The sequence below is a fragment of the Mytilus edulis genome, chromosome 7 (genome assembly GCF_963676685.1).
Source record: "Mytilus edulis chromosome 7, xbMytEdul2.2, whole genome shotgun sequence".
NCBI classification, from domain to species: Eukaryota; Metazoa; Mollusca; class Bivalvia; order Mytilida; family Mytilidae; genus Mytilus; species Mytilus edulis.
In genome coordinates, this window is record NC_092350.1 from 45,398,118 (window position 1) to 45,411,186 (window position 13,069).

Sequence of the window (13,069 nt, forward strand, 5' to 3'; positions counted from 1 at the left end):
ATTCCTATTAAAATATATTGTTAGTGGTGGAAAGACCTCTGAACAATTGGTTTTTAATTGTTTATGTATATCTCTGTCTTGAATATTCTTGCATTTATTTGTACTTTATTCCTGTCACATAATATTGTAATTTTGGCGATATTTGTAACATGCTTAAAACGTTCAGTACCATTTGTATAATATGTCTGTTATTATCACACAGTCCGTTTCTATGTACGTTGGGGTTTATTTATTTAGCCGTTCAGTCTTTTTGTTGTTCCGATTTTTTCCTCTAATAGTTCATGTATTTCCCTCAGTTTTGTTTTGTGACCCGGAATTGTGTTAGTTATATCGATTTATGTCTATTGAAAAGCAGTATATTACTATTTCCTTTTATTGTGCACAATTAAACAGTTCATCTATATGTCTGATGTCTTTTGTTTTTAAAATATTTTGTATGATTGCTGTCTCTTTCAAATTTACCCTATACATTTTATTTTACTTTTCATTTAATCTTGAAACTGTCGCACATTTTTAACAGCAAATTATTATTCACAATAAATTCTATAGCCATTGTTTGTTGGAAATAAAACCGTAAGAAGATATAGTAGTTGTTGATAGCAATACATCCTCCTTTCTATCAAACAATTATCTGTTATGAATATGTTAACATAAACCTATTTGTTGTCGATGTTATAACATGCACAAGTCATCATTGTATTGTTATAACTGTCAAATTGTAACGAATCTGATATGTATAACTCAAAAACGAGGTATAAGATATAATGATAAATGTTTTAAAGTGATGGGTACATTTGAATGCAATGAATATGATAGGCTAAGTTTGTTGAAGCCCTGTGTTTACCCTAGTTTAACAATTAATGCTAAATAAGAGGGATTCACGGGTAAACGATAATTATGCACAAAATATAACCTTAACCTTGAGATTTTAATTATAATCGAAAAAATACTTAATATGCATGTGATTCAAAAACGTATACAGATATCTATATCATTAACGGAAAGCTGAATACTAAAATTTATGATAAAAGAGATGACTTTTCATTTCCTATCGTTAATTATCCATTTTTAGATGGTGACGTTCCCTTGTCACCATCTTACGATGTTTATATATCTCAACTTGTACGATTCGCTCGTGTTTGTAACAATGTTTTAGATTTTAACGAGAGAAATTTATGTATTACTGAAAAATTATTACACCAGGGTTTTCGATATCACAAACTAGTCAAAACATTTACTAAATTTTATCATCGGTATAAGGACATCATTCGTAAATATAGCTCACCATGCAGACTTCTTATACATTCAGGTATTTCACATCCAATTTTTTATGGAAATATTCTTTATAAAGCACAAAGGTGTCAGTATTCACCTCAAAAACTAACAAAACCTTTGAATATACTTATTAAAAAGGGTTATAGTTACGATACTGTTGTCAGGTCATTAAAGATTGCATATTTTGGCGTTAATAATGATTCACTTATAGGGTCTTTGCATCGGAACTAAACACATTTATTAAAAAAACAGTTGTTGGCATGACACGGGTTATGTTCTTCTCATGGCATGGCATGATACTAAACCCCTAACGGGAAGGATTGTGCCTGATGTTCATATGATGTAATCATAATCTTTCAGTCAGTTTAATTGAAGTCTGGACCTGGCATGTCAGTTAACTGCTAGTAGTCTGTTGTTATTTATGTATTATTGTTATTTTGTTTATTTTCTTTGGTTACATCTTCTGACATCAGACTCAGACTTCTCTTGAACTGAATTTTAATGTGCGTATTGTTATGCGTTTACTTTTCTACATTGGCTAGAGGTATAGGGGGAGGGTTGAGATCTCACAAACATGTTTAACCCCGCCGCATTTTTGCGTCTGGCCTTTGTTAGTCTTGTATTATTTTAATTTTAGTTTCTTGTGTACGATTTGGAAATTAGTATGGCGTTCATTATCACTGAACTAGTATATATTTGTTTAGGGGCCAGCTGAAGAATGCCTCCGGGTGCGGGAATTTCTCGCTACATTGAAGACCTGTTGGTGACATTCTGCTGTTGTTCTTTTCTATGGTCGGGTTGTTGTCTCTTTGGCACATTCCCCATTTCCATTCTCAATTATTTAAATTAATAAAATGAAAACCCCTTATTTGATGAATGAATAAAAAAAAAAACGCGATAAGTGCATATTTGTACTAGAATCATCATCATATCAAGTTCATTGCTTGCAACGAAATGTCAATTGAAAAAAACAAGATATGGAATGAATGTCAAAAGAAGCATCGATATGCTGTAGTACGGTCTTAAACATTAAGCAAAAACCTAAACTGCATAGGTAGCTATTGAAGACCAAAATTTATTCACATTAAATGATAGCAAATTCAAACGGGGAAACTAATGTTGCAATCAAAAATATAATAAAAAACACCTAATAAAAATTACAACAACAAATGACAACCTCTGAATTATAGATTTTTGGCTCTGGTCAGGCATGTAAAGAATGTACTTAGATACAACACGTTATGGATATAATTTAAACTATTTATCGTTTTCACTTAAATTCGACAGTTAAAAGCAAGTTTATTTTAAGTGTCGTATCATAATTGCCTCATATTTTTTTATAGTTATTGTGTTACCTTAAATTAAGTTAGAACATTGGAATGTTAATGCTAAGTCACAGTTGTTTATAAAAGTTGCACTTCTGTTTTGGAACAAGATAAGAAAGCTGATTCATTCTAAGTTCAAACCTGTAAAAAAGGAAACAGTTGTTTACCCTGTTCAAAAGTCATAATATGATTTAGCAAAATAAAATCTGGGTTAAAATAAAGAATCGACGGAAACGCATCAACTTCAAGAGAAAACCAACGGAATAACGGAAATACTTATTTATAAAATTATATCAAACGCCAACATTCATAGATTTAAATAAAATTTGGTTAATAGATATAAGAAGATGTGGTATAAGTGTCAATGAGACAACTCTTAATTCAATTCACAATATGTTAGAATAGGTCAAAGTACAGTATTCAGCACTGAGGTTTGGCTTACACCAAACAGCAAGCAATTTAAAGGGCACCTAAAATGACAAGTGTAAAACAATTCAAACGGGAAAATCAAAGGTCTAATATATATAAAAAACGAAAAACACGTATGAACCACATCAATAAATGAGAACTGCAGAACATAAGATTCCTAACTTAGGACAGGTGCAAACATATGCAGCGGATTGAAAGGTTTTAATAGGTACCAACCTTCTCCCTTATCTGAAACAACAGTATAACATCATAACATAAAAAGACACACTATATATAAAATATCAATTGAAATGGCTTAACTGAATCAAAAAATCTATTAACACAAGTGAACATACACTGAACGAATAAATTTGATCTATGACACAATGTTAATACAAAATCAATAAAAAGGGGTAAATAGATAAAGGCAACAGTAGTATACCGTTGTGAGATGTTAAACAATTTATCTTGAACAAAAAGCCTCCAAATAGAATAAAGTACACAAATGAAAATAGTTTTGTTGTAAGGTACAGTTTAAATGGAAAATGAAAATGTTTTTTAGAAAATAAATAATTTTGTTGTTCATAGTACGAAGAAGTAATTATTATTGTCTACTAAAATCAGAGCGATGAGATATTTACCTGAATAAGTAAACATTAAATAACGGAAAAGTATTAACAGGTATAACTAACAAGAAAATACGATTTGACAGTACTTGCAGTTATTATAAAAAAAAAGAAGATATCGTATGATTTCCAATGAGACAACTCTCCACAAGAGACCAAATGGCATAGAAATTAAGAACTATAGGTCATCGTTTGGCCTTCTACAATGAGCAAAGCCCATACCGCAAAGTCAGCTATAAAAGTCCCCGAAATTACAATGTTAAACAATCCAAACGAGAAAAAATAATGGCCTTATTTATATACAAAAAATGAACAACATATAAACAAACGACAACCACTGATGTCTGTTTTACGTCAAGATTAAAGTCCATATTAGATTGGAAAAGGATGTGTGCATTCAAGAAATTACTTTAGATTTGATAATGGTTATAATTAAAATTCTTTGAAGTTATTTTTATATATCTTCCCTGGGCACGATGTTTTCACAGATCAGATTCGCAGTTTGCTTTGTTTTCATAAAGATGGTGTATAGTATGACGTTATTGTAAAGTCATAATATAAAAAATCTTTTGTCATGTAATATATTATTAATTTTGTACATTTTCGAACATCATGCGCAAATTAAAAAAAAATTATTGTTCTTAAACATGGTCTTAACGCTCCTTCTCCTTTGATTTAAAGGATACATAAAATTAAGAAATGAGAAACATAAGAAGATAATGATATACAAATCATATTTGGTTTAACAGGTGCGCTAAAATTCAAATATCGTCTTCAGAAAGCATAAAAGTTAAAATTGCAAAATTAACATCCCGTTACGACATTTCATGAACCACAACCCACAGTAAACACCATCATAACAACAACCAAATACAAACAAACAAATAACTAAAAAGTGTAATATACAAAATTTCTTTTGAAAAAAGGCAGAAAATACCAACTTTCAAACTCATAATTCGAAAAGAAACTGACAACGTCATGTCTTATCTCAACGAAGAAATGCTAGCAGCAGACAAAAGAATAGACCAGTCCGTCACCGGCAAAAACTCGTCAATTATGCGCGCCTTTATGACGTCATTTACCAGATAGAGGGGATCGCCTGTATCCCTGCACTATTTACGTTCATCAAGCGTCTTAGTGATCGTCGTTGTGCAGGATAAACTAGAAATAATGGTTGTTCTGTAGGTACTTAATGACAATTCCCTAATGACAGCAGTGCTGATTGTCAATTTTGAGAATTTAATTTGCAGAATAATTCGTACAATATAGAATTATAGTTTTCCAACCACTCGCTCAACATTGAAACGGAAGTGACGACGCCCCTAAACGCACAAATGACGTTCACTAAAACCAGAGTTTTTGACGGAAATGCATCGAACTCGAAAGTTGTCTATTGCAACGCAAGAACTACGAAAATCATATATGATATCAGATGCTCAGGAAGATTATGCATATCCTGCTCCACGCGTGTCATCCGTCGTGTTAATGCTGGTGTTTATACATTTGTTGATAAGTTTTTATTGGTGATGTCTCAATTAAAAATGTTAATTTCTATTGCAAAGTATTGTCTGACGTGCTGTCGTAAGTAATTTCCCCCCAAATTGATTTCTTACTGACTTTTAAGGGTTAAAAGATCTATCCTATAGAAAGTTAAGATGTTTGAAATATTGAGCATGTCTTGATAATTTAACAACTTAAGGTTCATTGACCTCTTAATGTCTATTTTCATAGACCTATGTTGCTGTTTGATAAATATTTAGCCAGATTTGTTATGAAGTAAGGAAACAAAATCACGCTATAGAAATTCATAATTTTTGGTATAAAATATTATAATGTTATATGATATTTATCTCATCATTTTTTTTTATTTCGGCATTTAAGTTTTATAGCACTAGGAAGAACATTTCATTGGTCTAATTTTTAGGAAAAAGGAAGCAAATGGGATTTCTGTTCTGAAATTAGATGTATAATTTAATTTAAATCTTATACCAAAGTAATTTGATCATATAAACATTAAAGGGTATAAATTGCACTTCACTCACTATGCAGTTAGACAAAGTGTGTCTACCCAGGAAGTTTTAGATAGTAAGTCTGGTATATTTGTTTGTGTTTACTGACACACATATCTTTGATTTTGATTTTAAACTCATTTTTCCTGTATCGTAAATCTACATATTTTCTTCATAAATGTAGTATATTGATTACAAGATGTGGTGAATGTTATTTAAACTCAAATATGACATTTATGACAAAATTAGCATAGCAAAGTATATGACTGATAAAAAGGTTAAAATTCGGTTTATTATTCAATCTTAATGGCATTTATTTTTGATAAATTGTGGAAGTTATTTGGAGGAAGGAGTTATCATCTTAGTTTATTGACCTTTCTTGTACTTTCCTATTGATAAGATAACAACTTTTAGATACTATAATCAAATATTAGTTTACTTAAACTTAAATTTCGAACTTGAAATAAAAGATGCCCCATAAACAGTAAGTGCTGTCTCATGTCTTGACTTTACTAGCAGTTGACAATGAAGGTCAGTTGAACAACATCGTATCTGAAAAGAGATGATCCCAGCTTCCCAATTGTGAAAAGTAAAATAATAAAAACACAGAACACCAAGATAAAAATTCGAAACGAAAAGTGCAAAATCAAAAACTCGAACACATCAAACGAATGAAAAACAATTGTCATGTTACTGACTTGTTACAGGCATTTTCTTATTTTGAAAATGATGGACTAAACCTGGTTTTACAGCTAGCGTACCTCCAACTTGTATGGCAGTCGCAGATAATTCTATTATATTGACAATAAAAAAGGACCATAGCACAATAACACAAGGGCAGGATCTATAAAGACCGAGCCACGCCATAAGTATATTACCAAAAAGGGACTAAACATTAAAGTTTGAATTATTTTAAAGACAAACGAATTGACACGTGTTCAAGATGATAAACATCTTTAGTACCTAGAATCGATACTTTAAGGACATCATGCATTATTTGTTACATTGATATTTTCTACAACAAAACAGCAGGAAATACAAATGAAGTTTACATTGATTAGTTATAGAGCTTACATTTTCTATCATACTTTAATTGTTGCTAACAAGAAAACTATTGAAACAAGGGTTACAAGTAGCATAGTTAAATTCATCCCTTTGAAAAAGTTTTACAGACGACATCACAACTTGGATGGCAATTATGTAATGAATATATATGTCAATGACGACAACGGATATATTCAAATTGTTGTTATAACAATTTCGTTCATTTTCTCCCGATAACAACATCATTGGTTAATTTTAATCGATGAAGTTGTACCAACCATGAGTTACATAAAGGTAAGCACATGTGAATCAGGATATGTTTTTCCTCCAGAGCACATTAAGTAACCACTGTTTTGTGTAAAAGTTTTGTGTTGCTCAGTCTTTATTTTTCCATGTTGTGTTTTGTAGGGTCTGTGTTTTTCGTATTTGTCATTACATCGCCAGTTTCTCTTCGACGTAAACAATTTGAATGTCTCTTGACGAATAACCAGGAAAAGCACTTTACACGCATGAAGTTTATGACGTGGTGTTTTAATTCTTTAAAATACTGGGTCATTACCTCTGCTGATGGACTATTTGCCCATGATGATATCGTCAGCCTGGAAGTCAGTACTTCGTTACTGACATGATTTATAACAAACTTTTCGATAATTGTCCATAATTAACTTTTAAACTATTAAAAACTAAGTTTTAAACTCCACAAGGCAAAGTTTACCTTTGATGTAGAAATATATCTCCCTCATGCAAAGCTCTGATTCCTTTCCCTGCTTTTGCTATCATTTGTTTTTATATCTCTTCATATTTTCGATAAGCTTTGAATTTTCTAATATTTTGGGCTCGAGTATCACTGATGAGACATTGATTGTCGAAATGCACATCTGGTGCAGAAAATTCAGTACCATTAATGTTATTGATAATATATATATAGCTCCTCATCTTTTTGGTCCATATGCATTCTTGGCTTTCAAATATTATGGTATTATTGCGTAACAATTTTCATATTGGCTTAGTTATAGGTCCGAGGGTACCATATTGGCCTGAGGCGAAGCCGAAGGCCAATATGGCTGCCCGAGGACCTATAACTAAGCCAATATGAAAATTGTTACGCAATGATACCTTTATTAATTAACCAGTCCAATATGAACTCTAGCCGGGCCAATATGAAGATTGAAAATAGTGTGAAAATCTGACATTCAGGACTTCAATAGTAGTGATTTGAATATGTATCAATGAAAATTGAGGATTTTAATCAAAACAATAAAATAGTAACAATTTTATTAAATAATCAACAGTAAATAAACACAACAAGTAAAAAACATGTTTTTATCTAGTTTTCAGATTAAAGCTCTTGGCTGCAGTTTATAGTATTCTTTCTTTCCCCTGAGTATATGTTAATATTGAAAACACCACCTGTTATAGTTGCACCTGCAAACATGGCCATTGGGTTGTCATGTTTGTTAGCAGTTTGATTATTTGTATTTGATACATTTGCATTTAAATTATTATGAACTAATGTATTTGAGTTTGAAAGTTCACAAGGTTCCTCTGAATCTGATGTCGTCTGTAAATCTGAGTTCGGCAACATGACCTTAGATATTTTGTGAGAAGCTTGTTGCTGTTGTTCAATAGACGGTACTGAATAATGAGTTAAGGTACTAATGCCTTTCCAGCCTCCTAATTGAGCAACTTCATTGGCAGGTCTACCATTTTGAAGTAGTGTGGTAGCAAAAGTTTTACGTCCCGAATGATTAACCTTTCTTCCTTGAAGATCTCCTTTTTCTGCCATATTTTTTACCATTTTACCTAATTTATCTTTGCCTATGGTTTGGCGAGTGTACCATATTTCCTCATGTTTATTATCTAAAGGCCTCAAATAAAATCTATGTTCATCAGTTAATGTGTCTTGAGGTCTATGCCGTTTGTATTCCTTGTAAACATGAATAGGGCAATTACTTCCTCCTTCCCCGAAAATCTTTGGCGTAATATCCCGGAAATCCCTGCTTTTTGCTCCACTACGGGTTTTGGTGCTTCTTTCTGAAAAAAGTATGCTTATGTCAATATTTAAAGAAGAATTATCCTTCCTGTCTGTACAAAACTTTCACTTTTATATAACAAAAAACATGTATTGCATAGTAAATAAGATTTGTTTTGATAAATATAAAACAATGGTTAATATCCTTAAAAGCACAAATTACCAACTTTTGTCAGGACTGTTGTACATGTACATCCATTATCCACAGAAGTATATATTCTGTGATTTCTAAAAGATTTAAAATATCAACTATTTAAATGATGGAAATCATAACATAATCTCACCATTAAATTCCAAATACTCCTTTCCATCAGATGTAGCTTTTAACTTGACATCTCCCCATGTCATGTTAACATGGTCTTGTCGACCTCGTAGACCAAAGTATGTTGCATTATTTAAAAACACAGCATTCAGTAATGCATCAGGGTTTTCTGGAAAAAGAAAAAAAAAAGAACTTAACTAAAATACATGTATCTTAATGTAAATATCCAACTTAAAATAGTATTTAAAGGACAAATACTGTATCAAAATGCAAAAGACCTCTGGAGACACTCTCATTGTTCAAGACCTTATGTGTATTTTAAACATTTTTTATTAGAACAACCATTTAATAATCAGGGATGGATAGAGGGCGACAAGGAAATAAAATAATTTGTTTGCCACAAGGTTAGAAAAATGTTTAATTAAAAGTTACTGACTGACACGCTGGAATACAACATTTTTTTTTAAACTTACGTGTTCCAATAACGCCTTTCTCCCTCAAGATTTGGATTTCCTCAGTCGTCAAAGGTTCAGCTCTGTTTGGCTTACTGCCCTTGCCCAATGACTTTAATGCCTTTCGCTTCGCTTCTAATACCCGTCTTGTGTGGTTGAACTCAGGATCCTTTTTAATACTGAAACATTAAAGAAAAGATATGCATAATATCTGACATGTAATTTTTGTATGTACATGTTTTATACTTATAGCAAAGAGAAACCAAGGAATATTCATTGTACACAAGCTTAAGATCATCAAAACCACATTGACCCAGATGATATATATAGTTTTTACCAAAAAAAATGACACAAGGCTAAAATTAAAATATTGGCACTGAAAATTCGAGTCATAATGCTTGACAGAATAATGCAAAGGCTATCATGCTATATCAAGACAAGGGAGTTACATGTCTCACAGATATCAAATAATCTACATGAAAATAATCGTACCTTATACTACTTTTTGAGTCCTTCAAATGTCTATCCAAGCTGTTGAACATAGAGGATAAAGAGTCAGGCTCATATTCGTCACCATTTTTCTTCAGGACTCCAAGAAAAAATCTTGATAACAGACTGTCCAAGTCTTTGGCAGGTATTTCCACTGAATCACGCATTTCTCCAACAGATATGAAAAAATCCAGCATCACTTTCAAGTCACTCTTTGTTTTAGTTTTTGTGTTCTTGTTAACACTTAAAGCTAGAAAAGAGTCAGTGTCTTCATCAGTGACAGAGCGAAACCTCTTGCTACTCGAGCTATTTTCTTTGTCTGATTCGTCAATCTCATGATTCTGTGCATTTTCAATGTCCTGCAGAATTTCATTTGGGAAGTTGAAATTCGCTGAATCAACTTCTTCCAGAATCAAATTTCCTTCCCCATTGACATCCGCGAGATTTCTCTTGATGTACTCTGCCTCCCTATTAGATAAATCGTCGTAGTGAAAATAGTCTTCAACTAACGCATCCATCGCATCATCTATATTTTTTATAGAGCTATTGCTCCATCGTTTTGTTGTCATTTTCTCCTGTCAGACGACACTAGCCGTAGTTCTCTAGAGTTATCGGGATTTCAACCGATTAGTCTAGAGCTAATCGAATATGCTAATATTGGGCTTGCTAAACCCGGGCCAATACGGAAAAATCCGTATTGGCCTTATAGGACAAAATTATCGATTTGGCAGTTTTACTCGTATTTAGTCAAATAAGCTCCAGTTAATTAATAATCGGCTTTAAACATTCCTGATGAAGGTAATCCCGAAAAGCGTTTCGGACCCATGAAATATATAACGTGTTGTTTTAAAAAAAAATACGTACCTTTATCCTCGCTTTGTTTTTCCATTCATTATGATTTTGTGTGCATATTAAGCTAATATTATTTTTCTCATTTCCAATATGAAATATTGTTTATATAAAATGAACTAGGAACATCAATTACATTTAATATAACAGAGAAATATATGTACAACCAGCATTCAATTTTAGATTGACAAAACGCAATATGTAAAATTGGTAAAATCACTTCCAAAATAGATCATTTAAATAATGCAAGTAAACAACCAGAATAACATAAATTTGATTTTTTGTAAATATTTACTATCTACATTATTCTAGATTACTTGATAAAATTGTTCATATCGAATTAAATTACCACCGTTTTGTTTATAGGTTTTGTGTTGCTTAGTCTTTATTTTTCCATGTTGTGTTTTGAAGGGTCTAAGATTTTCGTATTTGTCATTACATTGACAGTTTCTATTCGACGTAAACGATTTGAATGTATCTTGACGAATAACCAAGAAAGCACTTCGCACGCATGAAATTTGTAACGTGGTGTTTTAATTCTTTAAATAATACTTGATAATATTGTTCATATCACATTGAATTAAAGACCGACTTTTGTTTCATTTTATCCAAGAAAACAAAATTTCGTAATGACTTATGTTTTATATAGGTAAGTTTATTAATAGTTAAATCACAAAAATACTGAACTTGAAGGAAAATTCAAAAAGGAAAGTCTCTCATCAAATGGCAAAATCAAAAGCTCAAACACATCAAACGAATGAATAACATGTGTTATATTCCTGACTTGGTACAGACATTTTTTTAAAGTAAACAATGGTGGATTGAACCTGGTTTTAAAATAAGCTAAAAGCTGATCACTTGTATGACAGTGGCATCAAATTAATTTTCAATCTTTACATAAAAAACTAAATAAATTTGTAAAATATCTATCGTAAAATTATTTTTTTTACGCAGTAGACACTACTGATAATAGCAGATAACATTTTCCGATATGATTTCTCTATTCTCACGAATATTATTTGCAATTTGAAATAACACCCAGAACACACTATATACAGTATATTTTTCTTTGACAAGCACAAATATGATATTAGCCTTCCGTGTTCATCCATAACACAGTTATACACCTCTTGTTGTTTGTCTATTGTTTTTTTTTCTTTTTAAGCCGTGCCATTGTTCGTTTTTCTCCACTTGTGAGTTTATAATATCCCTTTGTAATCATTCACCTCTATTTTAAAAAAAACAAGAGGTGTATAGCTCTACAATAACATTAGTATATTATAACGACATCGAAATAGAAAAACACACACACAAATTAAGAAGGAAGAGAATATAGCTATAAACAAAGTCATTTCCAGGTTAACAAAAACGGAGTTTTCAAGGTGACTAGGAGGGTTACGAATATCCGTCTTTCATACACCACCTTTCGTATTGGCATAGTGATTAACACCGGTACTAAATCAAATACATTTAAGAATTGAATGCTTCTTTTTGTAAATTTATTGGGGTGTAAAAGCGTTGACCGAAGTACATTTTGTATGAGCGCGGAAGCGCTTCATTCTAAAAATGTGCGCACGGTCAACGCTTTTACAACCCTATAAAGTTACAAAAAGAAGCATTCAATACTTATAATTACATTTTTTAGCTATGATCATGAAAACACGAATTTTATATATTTTTTTATTTAATTCACCTGTGCACTTTATTGTTTGACCACGTGTTATCATGAATGAAAAGTTGTATTGAGCAATGCAACTGCTTACGGAATAACACGTGATGTGCAGTTAGCCAATCAGAATAAAGTATTATAATGAAACATACATCTAATGTTATTATTAAGGGTTAAAAGTTGCAATCATATAAACAGATAAAGAAACATTCTTATTTAAGTATATTCGTAATTAATTTTGACACATAAATTTTATATTTATCGGTCTATTCTATTTATGAAAGAGGGACGAAAGATACCAGAGGGACAGCCAAACTCATAAATTGAAAATAAACTGACAACGCCTGGCTAAAAATGAAAGAAGACAAACAGACAAAAAATTGAACACATGACACAACATAGAAAACTAAAGAATAAGCAACACGAACCCCATCAAAAACTAAGGGTGATCTCAGGTGCTCCGGAAGGGTAACTAGATCCTACTCAACATGTGGCACCCGTCGTGTTGCTTATGTTATAACGAATCCGGTAAATAGTTAATTCGGTAGGTCACATTCATTAAAGGGAATGTGATTGTAGTTACGACGTAAGGAACATATCCGATATCATTTGTGAAACGGTACATCCAT

At 31.7% G+C, this 13,069-nt stretch overlaps 1 protein-coding gene across 1 annotated transcript; it reads right to left on the minus strand.

The window, feature by feature from the left end:
- Window positions 1-7,913: 7,913 nt before the first annotated feature.
- On the minus strand, window positions 7,914-10,669 carry LOC139481574 (uncharacterized protein KIAA1958-like). Its single transcript, XM_071264994.1, has 4 exons — window positions 9,926-10,669; window positions 9,455-9,612; window positions 9,004-9,150; window positions 7,914-8,721 (listed from the first exon to the last, which is right to left on the minus strand). Exons 1-4 carry the CDS (start codon window positions 10,489-10,491, stop codon window positions 8,027-8,029), a joined length of 1,566 nt encoding a protein of 521 aa, XP_071121095.1. The 5' UTR covers window positions 10,492-10,669; the 3' UTR covers window positions 7,914-8,026.
- Window positions 10,670-13,069: the final 2,400 nt, after the last annotated feature.